Source organism: Cheilinus undulatus, linkage group 1 (genome assembly GCF_018320785.1).
Source record: "Cheilinus undulatus linkage group 1, ASM1832078v1, whole genome shotgun sequence".
Lineage (NCBI taxonomy): Eukaryota > Metazoa > Chordata > Actinopteri > Labriformes > Labridae > Cheilinus > Cheilinus undulatus.
Genome location: NC_054865.1, coordinates 28976576 through 28989307, shown reverse-complemented (window position 1 = coordinate 28989307; position 12732 = coordinate 28976576). Strand labels below are relative to the sequence as shown.

At 38.6% G+C, this 12732-nt stretch overlaps 1 protein-coding gene across 2 annotated transcripts in view; it reads left to right on the top strand.

Annotated features, from left to right (window-relative positions):
• The first annotated feature begins 281 nt into the window (after positions 1-281).
• Positions 282-12732, top strand: part of igdcc4 (immunoglobulin superfamily, DCC subclass, member 4) — a 100965-nt gene continuing 88514 nt past the window's right edge. For both annotated transcript variants that reach the window (XM_041794658.1, XM_041794649.1), the window contains exon 1: positions 282-433. In XM_041794658.1, coding sequence (XP_041650592.1) covers positions 367-433 — 67 coding nt within the window. In that variant the 5' untranslated portion in view covers positions 282-366. The remainder of the gene's footprint in view (positions 434-12732) is intronic.

Genomic DNA, 12732 nt, shown 5'->3' with positions numbered 1-12732 from the left:
CGACGAGCAGCCAGCCAGCCAGTGTCTGGTGAACGTGCGCGCGCGCATGTGTGCGTCCACTAGTATTTGTGTGTGTATGTGTATGTGTGTGTGGTGTGGACCAGCAGCCAACACACACTTAACATTCGTTCGCAACATGGCGTTGAAGCGCCGAGAGACACGACGGCTCTCCCCCGATTAATGCAACCTTCTTGTTAGTTGAAGCAGAGGGGACTGTTCACCAAAGAGACCTAAAACATTCACGAGGACTCCTTTACGCACCGGCGGAGACAATAGCGGATTCCAACGTATGCATGTCGCTGTAACGGTATAGCTGGCTGTATAGACGAATGCTGCTACCCCACTGGTGGAAATCAAAGGCTGTACATGGCGGTGGAGAGCACAATTTGGCTGTTCTGTCTTCTTTCGCTGTTTTGTGGTCCATCCAAGCAAGGTAACGCGTTCACTTTAATCATCCGCATGTTTTTTGATAGTAAGGTGCATGTGCGAGGAAGAAGGTTTCTCTTGTTTAGCTGAAGTGCAGTTACTCCAAATTGAAGTGGGCTGTGATTAAAGACAGGAGAAAGCCACTGGGGTGAATGTGCACCTTGCGTGGTTTTTGCAATGTCCACGACGGGATTCTGTGTTCACCTCATGTGGCCTCTCCGGTGCGTATGAGGTAGGGGTGTATTGTTACTTCTTGGGTGTCTCTCCTGGGACGCGCTGGGAGGCATTTCTCGTGGAGTGAAGTTGCAGCACATTACCCAAAGGAGCAGCTCCCAAAGCGCTGCCACGGAGCAGCAGCCACGGGGCTTTGAACCGAGCAGGGGCGACTCGGATCGAACAGGAGATGGGGGCTTATTATGCGGACATGTGGGCTTGGCCTGTGTGTTTAAATGTGTGGATAGCTTTGCCAATAAAAGAATCACAACTTTTCCTTCTCGGTTTCAGAAAGACCGGGCTGTATGGCATGTTGATTTGGCAGGAGAAAGTTCAGTGAAAGGATTTTAAGTTAGAGTGATCATCCTTTTTTTTTATGAATGGTCTTTATAAAGTTGATAAAAGTATGTGTCTGATAGCTGATTGTGAAACAAGTAGTTATATTTTACCAGATAATGGGGGGCTCCTGAGTCTGTTGGTCTGAGTGGAAAGTCTGCCTGCCCACTCATGGGACACTAAGTGGATGAGAAAGTGGCCACAGGATTAACATGACAAAGACCTGTACAGAATATGAGCGGAGGTTATACAGTTACATAGTCTCTAGAGCCTGGAAATCAGTGACAACACGTCATGCTTTGCTGTTCTTAAATTTTATTGAGAAACCGGAGGTGCAGATCTGTTTAGTCCACTGAAAGAAAACTTTTTAAACAGAAGCAAGATAAATGTATATAGCAGGGGGGTCCCAAAATAGTCAAATATTCAACAATTCAAACAAAAGAGCCTCATTTGACTGCTAATCTTATAAACACCTGCTTATGAAAAAAGACTCATTCTGTTCCAGCTGTATGATTCTTACACAGGTTTGCCTGTTTTTTTCCAATTTAATCATGACTTATAACATAACTTGGTATAAATATCAACCTGTTAGTTCTTTTAAAAATCTTTTTATTATCCCAAGTGCTAACAGTAACAGTAAGTAGCCTATTGGCTAATGATCATTAAAATATGAGTCATCTGTATTATAATTGTTCATGTGTAACATGGTTATAAGGTCAGGTCACCACAATGAAGTCTTGATGCATGAGAAAAACTGTTAGTTCCAGTCTAGAAGACAAATAGTTGAAATATGTGCTTTATCACTTAAAATGCAAATGAGAATATGGATCAGTGAGACATTCTATGATAAATCAACTATAAACAAAATGTGACCATTGACGTTCAATAATATAAATCCTTTGTCAGAAATAAATGCTGTCGTAATGCAAACAGTTGAAATTACTTCAATATGGAAACATTTTCTTGTGCAAATCTTTAAACTCCCATGAAGCATTTTCAGTTGGTTTCAATTTTAAAAGACAAATCAGAACGACTTTTTGTTTTACTAAACTTAACTGTCAAAAGAAAAATAAGTCCAGCTCTGGGTTGGGCAACTTTTACTGAGAAAGCCTCATTCATTTTATTCTCACAGCCCTTGGGTCATACTGGTACAAATTGTAGGATAGTGTCAATGTGACAGTTATGATTACTTATTATGCACGATATTAGAAGCGTGATGTCAGTATATGTGAAAATACTGACGATATCTATGTATTGGCTTTCAATATTGACCTTCGTTTGTTGTCATTATTGGCCGTATGTTTGAGTAACTTTGTGGAGTTTAAGGAAGGACAAATATGCCAGTTGAAGTCTTTTCAGAGTTTAAAGTTGAAAGTGTATTTTAAGGACTGAAGTTTTAGGTCTGGCCTACATTGACATATCAGTGTTGGCTTACATGAATCCAAAAATACAATTATCTAATAAATGCATAAATAAATAAATGAAAATACTTAGTGCAAGTGCAACCTTTAGTCAGTTAAAGTCAGAATTTAAGCCAATTAAAACATCTTTCAATGCAATTAACACAATACTTTTTATTTCTAGATATTTTACTCGGATATCTAGTATTTTTATATAAATTAAATATATTACATACATTTAATGAAGCATGTCAAATATTTCTACAGCAACAATTATAGCCAATCATCTGATTTCTTGCAAAGAACTTTACATTTACCAATAATCAAAGATAATTATAGAAAGGTTTCCACTTTTCATTATCCATTTCAGATTTTGTCAAGTTTTCTTTATGTTTATAAATTCTTGACATTTTAAACTGAATTACGGGCCACACTGAGTAAGGAGCCCGCATATGGCCCATGGGCCACCAGTTAACCAGTGATGGTCAGAGTGAAAGCAGATGTCAGCGTCTTTACACCTGCAAAGTCATCACATGTATTTTTCAATGTGAAAATGTGAAAAAAGGATTTTTCTTCAGGATTCAGTCAATCACCAATGCTTCACACTTACCTAGAGTTTACAGGCATCAGAAGTAGAAATCAATCTTCTGTGTCAGTGGTTCTCAACTGGTCTTACTCAGGACCAACCACCAAGTCCTTAATTAGCATTCGTGACCCAAATTTCTGTTTTTCTTATTTTTAACCAGATTTATTTAATGAAATATGGGGTTGTTTGGACCGCAGACAGTACAGAAGACTAAAAAGGCTGAAAAAAAAGAACCCAGCATTTCTTGGAAAAGTTTCATTGAAGATTCCCCAAAGTTTCTTCACATAGTTTTGAAAAAAAAAAAAAATCATAAAGATTCCAGGAATCTTCCTAAAAATGTCCTTGTGTTTACAGTGAATATTCGTGAAATATTCCCAGAAACCTCCTTGATAACATTGCTAAAAGGATTGTTGAAAAGTCTTAATAACTGTTGAAAATTCCCCAAAGTTTCTGGTTGTTTTGTGATTTCTTTTCAGATTTATAGACAGGAAATGTCCCAGTGAATATTACCAAATGGATTCCTGGAAATTGTCTACTGAAAACTCCCAAAGATTTTCTCAAACATTCTTAAGGTTTCCTAAAAAAGGTTTACAGGAAAAACAGCTCAAAGATTTTAGGTCAATTTACTATGAGAATTCCTGAATTATTCAGAAAAAAAGATCTGTGAAGAACTTATTCCTCTTTCTGTTATCAAAAACTAAAATTACAGAAATAAGAAATTAATAGTACTCCATAGACTCACTGAATTGTTATTTTTTCCCGGCAGACATTTGCAACTTACTGGAAATACCTCCATGACCCACTTTTGGGCCGTGACCCATCAGTTGAGAACCCCTGTTCTGTTTGACTGGTTGGATTTTGTGTATCAGCATATATTTCATAGCCTGTTAAAAGCTCCTCACAGGAGCTTTATGGTGATAGTTGCACGTTTCAGTCAGATTTTCATGGTTGCAGAAAGTTTGATGGACTTTTCAACAGGTTGGTATAAATGGGATAGTGAAACCTGTCAGATCATCAGGAGTAAGTGGACAGGTTTTATTTCACATAAACAGAGCACTGCGCATTAGTTGTTTGAAACACTTTCTGCTTTGATTTAAAATCAACCTCACAGTCATGCTTTTCCAGTTTTACAGTTCATCTCTTATCTGCTTAAAGCTTGGCATTGTCTTGCTATAATGCTGTTTGTGGGTGATATCGTTCTTTCTGCAGCACACTGTGTCACAAGTAGATGACTTACTTGCCTCACTCATCAGTATTTTATTCTTCTCCTATACCTGGAGATTGCCTGCTGCTGCTCCTCCTTCAGTATGACACATTCTGCAGTGATAACCACCTATAGTGATGAGAAATAAAGCAATATCAAGCACAAGGCTTGGCATTGCAGTGAAAAGTCACTTGCACTGGGCGCATTGCAGTGGGCAGAACGAATATATCAGAGGTACTTCTGCACATCCAGGTGGACCAAAAGCTTATAATTTTATCATATAAGTTCCATTATTCACTGTTCAATTATGCATAGAAAGGACTTAGAGAAGAGGCACTGGAGGAACGCCTCCTCGACTTCAATCTGATATAGTGGGAAGAAGGTCAGAGGATACAATTTATATAGAGTTAGATTACCGTGCCCTGAGGACTTCAGCAGAGACAGAATAAGGAATTACTCCCCTTGAGATCCTCCTGACAGGAGAGAGAGCACCACACTGGGGGCGATCACATCCACATGATGAAATCTCTCACAGGTAAATGGCCATTGTGATGGAGGTTGTCTGTGATAAGAGTGAAGAGAAAATTGATTTCTTTACAGTGTGAGATTTATCATATGAAGTTGTTGCAAACATTTTTGGCATTTGGTCGCAAGCTAAAGGCTTTTCTAACTGTTAAAGTATCACACTAATAAAATAACAGAGAACGTGTAGTAAATCATGGACTTTAACATATTGAAATATAAAAGATAAAGCCTTCTGAGCAGGGGCCACATTTTATTCACAAGCTGTTAAAACACAGACGGAGTGATTTTACTTTATGGTCAAATGAACAGAATAGTATATATCAAGTGTTTTTACTACATAATCTCAGGGATCATTAATAACTCGCTCATTGATGGTGACTCAGTGTGTGCATGTGTGTGTTCGGTTTAGAAAGTGGAGCGTGAATGTCGTGGGTGTTTTCCTACTTGTGGGAACTGAGGCTAGTGGGTGGGGGCTGGGGTGATTCTGGGACAGGGATGAATTGGCGGGTGCTGGTTGGGGCGAATTCGAGGGCAAGGGCCATGGCTACATCCACAAACAAAGAGCTTGTTTTGTCCTTTCTAAAGATCAAATGAAAATATGTCAGCTCCACTTCACACATCACAAGCAAATGAATGTAACCAGAGTGCCTGAGTGTCTGTGTATGCACAGTCTGCACGGTTATTAAAGGACAGAATGGAAACAAACATTTGCTCTCCTGCACAACTTTATGAGCAAATGAATGTGATTATTGTGAAGACTCTGGCCTTTTAATAAGCACATAAAAACTGTAAACAAAGCAACAGTTTCATGGTGAAGCTTTGGCGCTTCACTGCCTGAAGACGTCACATGAGATCATTCACCCCAACAGCACCAAATTCTCTGTTTTGAGTAAAATAAGTTTAATAAAGGATTTTATGAACTTCAGTAAAATCTCCTCATTTTAGTCTCTTGTTGTGCCATTATTGCTGAGCTGACATGTTGCACCTTAACACTGATTTTTTTATGAGGCAATTTAGTATGGATGTACAGGCATGAAGAAAAGTCTTTAATCTATATTAGACTTTTTTGTTTCAATGATGATGTGATTTTTTGCTTTTTCAGTTACGGAGTTACAGGCCAGATACACTAGACATATGAAGGCCTGATTATCGTCTGATTCTTTGTCCAAACAACTGGTTAAAACAAATCTTTGTGTGGTGTCAATACTGATCCTGATCAAGTCTTAGCTTCCCTGAATCTTAAATATCAAACTTGTACACTTCCAGGCTGCATCTGACAGAATACCCACAATTGTCAGTAAGGAAAGTAGGACAGCTAGCATCACCATTGTGTATTTTTACAGCACATACAGTCATGTGTGTAATTATTTGGAATGTTGGCCACTAAGGATTCATCAAAAGGTCCAGTGTGCCACAACCCAGGGCTGGAGAGGGCGGCCAGAATTGAGTCCACGACAAGACGTGTGTCACATGGCAGCCAAGGTCAAGCTTGATGGTATTTCCTTTGTCTGGGCCTGTGGTGATTTGCGCAGGGACCACTGTTGGGTTTGGGGTCCTTGGGACATCCACAGCCTGAACATTGGCTTGTGGCACCCCAACTACCCACCCGGATGGTATGCTAGACCATGCTTACTTGCCTTACTCCACCCTTAAGGTGTGGACTTTGTTATTTTTAACAGATTATTTTCCCATATCCCTGATAATATGCACGGTCATCCAGGGTACAACGTGGGTTGTAACAGTTCTACCTGCTACCTGCTACTCAGGTGGACTTAATGACCATTACAAGCCATATTTCTGCCTCAATTTTTAGCCAAAACATGCCTTAAAGGTTCGGCACAATACTGTAAATAAACACAGCTGTGCTCTGAGCCAGGTGCAATATTGTTTAAAGAAGACCAACATGAGTGCCTATACTGTCGTACTCCATGTAAGACATACCACAATACTTTTTTTCTTTTTTCTTTCTTTTAGTTTTTCACTGCAAAACAGAATGCACACCAGGACAGCCAGCTGATGCTGATATTCCTTCATATTTGTCTTCTTCTTAAGTCATGTTTGATCACATCACAACGAACATTTTTAGGAATCCTCACTTCATTGTTAAAGATTAAACTCACAATATCTCAGCTCAAAAATATTTAAAAGATTAAAATTCATTTGATGTCACAGGAGGATATGTTTTATTACATACAATATATGGACAAAAGTATTTGGCCACCTGACCATGGTAATGACAGTGTATTCAAATACGTGTTCATTAATACGGAGGTGCCCTCCTTTTGCAGCTCTAACAGCCTCCACCCTACTTGGAAGGCTTTTAACAAGATTTTGAAGTGTTTCTGTGGGAATTTTTGCCCATTCATTCTGTAGCATTTATGAGGTAAGGGACTGATGTTGGGCGGGAAGGCCTGGCTTGCAATCTCCACGCTAGTTAATCTCAAGAGTGCTTGATTGGGTTGAGGTCAGGGTTCTGTAAGGGTCAGTCAAATTCTTTCACACTAAACTCATCAAACCCTGTCTTTATAGTCCTTGCTTTTTGCACTAGGGTGCAGTCATGTTCAAATATTCTCCAAAATGTTGTCACAAAGTTGGAAGCCTTGCTTTAGTCCAAAATGTCTTGGACTCATGCATAAAGATTGACCTTTGATGGAGATAAGGGGCCTAGCCCAAACCCTGAGAAACAGCCCCATACCATTATCCCTCCTCCACCATAGTTCACAGTGGGCACAGTGTAGTCAGGCAGGTGACACTCTCCTTGCATCCATCGAACCTAGACTGGGGTTGGTGGATGAAGAGGTGAATCTAGCATGCAGCTGCTCGGTCATGGAAACTTATTCCATGAAGCTCCTGCTGCACAGTTTTTTGTTTTTTGTTTTTGTTTTGCTTACATTAATACCAGTGGAAGTTCTGAACTTTTCAATTATTAAATCAAAAGAGCCTTGGCGACTTTTACGCACCATGTGCCTTCACAGTCGTTGACCCTGCTCTGTGATTTTGTGTGGTCTTCCACTTTGTGGCTAAGTTGCTGTTGTTCCTAAATGCTTCTTCTTTCTAATAACATCACTTAAAATTGACTGTGGAATATTCAGCAGGGAGGAAATTTCATGAAACATCTTATCGCAAAGGTGGCATCCATCACTAGACCATGCTTGAAATCACTGAGCTCTTCAGAATGACACCTCTTTAATCACAAATGTTTGAAAATGGAGACTGCAGGGCTAGATGCTTGATTTTATACACCTGTGGCATTGGGTCTGATTGAAACACCTGAAATTAACAAATTAACAGGTGTAGCCAAATACTTTTGTCCATATAGTGTGCATTATTAAATGGGAGAATGCATTTTGAACATTGGTAAGACACAGTGAATCAACCTGATGTGCTGTATCAACAGTTCCAGTTTTTCCTGATGATCAACTTTTGTCCCACATTGGGCCAACTTACACAGTCTAATAAAAATATGCTATTCACTTATAAAACCCCATTACACTATCCTTGATCAGATACAATGATGTATATTGTAAGATAACAGTACATATTCTTTATGCAAATTTAAATGAGAAATTTGAATTACATGTAGACTATTACAGATATTGATGGATAACTTTACAGCTCAACATCTCGTTGTAAAAACTGAGTTATTTCTCCCATATCTACAGGTCAGATTAGGTCATCCCCGCAGCTTCATACTGAGTTAATATTTCCTCTCGACACCCAAGGATAATTAGCCTGTGGGAATTCTGCTGCTGTTGTGACCCTTTGCAGTGTTGGGCACATTGGTGGGAGGTGTTTTTTTTTTTTTTTTTTTCAGTTCACAAACTGTAAACCAGGATCCTCTGGGGCAAAGTCCACTCTTCTGCTTAAATGTCATGGAAATGTATAGTTACACAAGAGTTTATATTTTCTGCTACAGGCAGACTTTTAGAGTCAGATTGTGAATAAAGTGAGGGTAGTGTGTTGTAAACTTTCTGTATTTTTCAGTTCAAGTTTTTTGCTTTTCTGTTTTCTCCTTTAATGTCGCAAGAGGTGTGAAAACACCAGAGCAATGTCAAACAAAGCAGAAAATTGCTGAAATGCAGGTGGGAGATAGATAGATGCATTGTTCAGAAGAATAAAGCAAATACAAACTTTGTAGAAATGTGTCACAACATCAGATGGTAATAGAAATCAAAAGTTTAATATCTCCTGTGAGGAACTTTTCATTTGTAGCGATTCTTTGGACAAGATGGCATGTCTTATCTCTTTGCTGTACTGATGTAAGCAGACAAAAAGTCTTCTCCTGCTGTCAAAAATATCACATACTGAGGATATTTGCAGTGGGAAATGTTTGTCAGTAAGTCCGTTTGTTCAGTTTGCTGTAGTTGTGGGGTCAGGCATCCACCCTGAGGTAGTGGTGACATGCTTTAAAAGTGACCATGAAAAAAAAAACACTTAATCTTGTTCCTGGTGGATTTGTTTGCTTTTATAAGCCATTCAGACGATACGATTAATTTTACTATAAAACACTTGGAATAGCAGAAAAACTTTCCTTACTTTTATAACTGTGTATGACTCATTGTGCCAGTTTGCGAGGCACCAGTACCAGTACCAGTACCAGTGAAGTAGTTTTTCTTTATTTTGTGCTTTTTTCTATAGTTACATCATTTTTATCAGTGTGGACTCAGAGGAATGAAGAGTCAGGTTTTTATCAAGCTTGTACATGGGGGGATTTGTCTATAGTAACTGATGGGAAGACAAATAAAGATTAAGTGAATATGCTAGTAATTGTCAATGTTTCAACACAGAGATACCCCAGGGATGTTTCTGGGTGAATAATTTCAAACCTGATTAAACACAAACAAAAGTTGCATTAAGCAGAATGGTCTAAAGTCAAATAAACTCAATCTGTAAAACAACTTCAGATTTTAACTGTGCAAAGTTGGTTTAAAGAATGTGGCTAATATTTGTAGAGCTAGCACTGCCGGCCTTCAGTCATCTTACAGAATAACGCCCCCGTTCCTGGGCTGAAAATCATTTCTCAGTGCTTTGGTTACATCTGACTCATCCTCTGGACAACTTTATCTACATTTCCTGGATCAAAATAGTGCTAAACAGTATTACTATAAGATGTTAACACTCACTGTTGTTCACATTGGATTTAAGAGCATTATGGCAGCATGGCAATAGTCAGTCAGAGGAGCTACACTGGCTACCGGTAGCAAGTGGCTGCATTACAGTTCAGATGGAGCGTCTGGCAATATTTTTGGACATGAACTCTTAAAAAATGATTGAGAGAACAGAGAGTATTTTTAACAGCATCATAAGTCTGGTGTCAATTACTTAGGCATCCAAATTTAACAATTTAGCTGACTAATGGTGCACATCTTTGATTGATACCAATAATATATTTTCCATTATTTCTATCACAGATTGTACTGAAAATACCAAAGCTTAAAAAAAATAGATTTGAATTTTTAATTGCAATTTATCTCTGAATTTATATAGTTTTCTATAATTCATTGCGATTAATCACATGTATTGCAAAATTTCACAATTTTGCATTTTAAACTGTTTTTTTGCCATCTTAAACAAAGGATAATCAACTTCCAGTTACAGACCTGCTTTTATAGGAAGATGGAAGATTTTAACCAAAAAAGGAAAAAGTAACTTGTTATATACTGTAGGGGAAATAAGCAGACAGTTAAAAGGTAAATGTTTGATATTACAAGGTGCAGTTGTATTTTTTTCTGACTTTTTTAAGAGTGAAAGAAGACATTAAGGAGCAGTGGTGGACTTACATTCCTGACCACTTTATACGATGCACCTGTTCAAATTTTTTTTTAACACAAATAGCCAATCAGCCAATCACAAGGCAGAAAATGAGTGCTGAAGCAGAAGACCACACGAATGTTGATCTTTTCAACTCCTACTAATGATTTATAAACATAAAAGGTGACTTTCACTGAAATATTGTCAATGTATTTCATTTCAGACAGTGTGCAGAAGTTTGATGGTAGTTTTTGGCTGTTTTGTACTTCTGTTATGTGCTGTGATATTCAAACAGGTGTGAGTATTGTTTGAGTGTCTCTGGTATTTCATTGAGATATCATGAAAACCCTGGAATTGATGGATCCAGAATATTTTGCCAAATAACATGAGAAAAATGGCATAAACAGCTATTGTGTAAAAATCCTCATCAAAGCAGGAAGATGGAGTTGCTCTTTGTCTACATATCTTCTCCTGAGCTCTCCTGTCAGCTGTAATGTTCAGAGTGTGTTCAGCTCCAGTTTGTTGTGTCTACACCTGAGGGCCAGCTGCTCAGCCTCCCATATAGGGACGGCTACAGAATATTAAACACTGCATTTGTAGAGTGATGTATGCAGCCTGTAGAACAGCTTTCATTCCCTTTGCTGCTGTTTTGTTTTATATCAGATGAAATTATAACTGTGTAGGTTGTGTTTGCGGTTTTCATTCTGATGATTAGGTGCACTGTCATGTTTTGTTTTTTCATTTCCTACAGCCTATTAAGAAATCTTCTCCTGCTGAGTAAAATACTGTAATAACCTCATGTGATTGCACCTCTGTTGACCCTTTGCTAAGCACCGTCCACACCAGGAAGTGACCCTTTTAAAAGCTCCACCACCTTGGTTACCCCTACTCAGTTAAACAAAGTCTCCTGTCACCAGACTCCTTCTCATCTGAACAACTGCTGTGATTAACTTTTACTTATACATTTAATTGATTTGATTGTTCTGTTCTCTGTGAAAGAAAAAAGAAAGAATATACAGTAGGGTGTGTGAGGAAACTCTACATCTCAAAAAACTTGTTAAGTAATTTAAAACATTTGATGCTATTAATTCTGGCTAGCTGTGCTCTTAGAGCACATCAACAAAAAGCTTGTTTAGCAAAAAGAGATAAGATGTGGTACACACCCTGGTGTGCCTTACTACACCAGATTTATGTGAAGCTGAAAGTTGATGTTAACGCTTGTTAGCTAACAGAATAGCAATGTCAATATAACATTATGCTATTATTACTAGTAATTTAACACAATTTTGCTATTATCATTGACTGGGATGAGTATGAAATAGTTACTGGTTTTACCATTCACATTCGATCATTAACAACTGCAGTAACTGTGCTTTATATCAAAGTCAATGATGTCCAGCCACCAGGTTTGTTTCTATCTAGGTGAACTGAAAAAATGCCCACAGTTTGACTTGGGATGTAAAGAAAAAGTTTAAGGGATGAGGAGGCATTGCTGTCTCCCTCTTCTGCTCTTTCATCTCCACCAAAGCACTGTCAGGCCTTGTCCACACAGATGAAAACATTATAATTCCCTTTCACTTTGAAAAAAAATTCCATAAATACGGGATCGTTTCAGGAAGTGTCCGCATAAGCACGGAACCACTGAAAACGCTGTAGTATATATGCCAAGCCTGTAAGTGGTGCTGTAACGCTGCCACGGAAATGCACCAAAAGAGAGAAGGAGATCACAGAAAACTCTTACAAACTTTCTCCTAGTTGGCCTTCTGGTTATTCTCCGTGGTGGATTTAAAAACATCTGGTGTATGCTGTTTTTGGTGGCAGTAAAGGAGAATCAGATTTTGCTGTAAAAGCCATAATAAGCTCAATAGCTTCTGCAGAACAAACAGAGCCCTGTAATCTGCCATTGTTGTTTTGGTTCAACAGTGCATGTGGCATAAGTGTGCTACACTATGTGTGACGCAACTCGTAAACAAATGTGACGTCTTTTCACACTCGTTGCTGAAAAGTCTGTCATGGCTCTGATACTACCTCTCGATCTGGATCAGAGGTGGGGCGAGATCGACCCCCCATTGTGGAACAGTCACTTTCATACAGAACGGCGTTGCCGATTGAAGGTGTAACAGACACGAAAAAGAGAGGCAGTGTGAAAGTAGCTTATCTAACTTGAAATAGCCTAGCTGTGGAAGGGGTTGTCTAATTGGAAGGTCTCTGGACCAATCAGAGAGCCTACAAAGGGTCAATGGAATTTTTATGTAAATAATTTTTTAATGATTATTTTAAGTACTTAAATG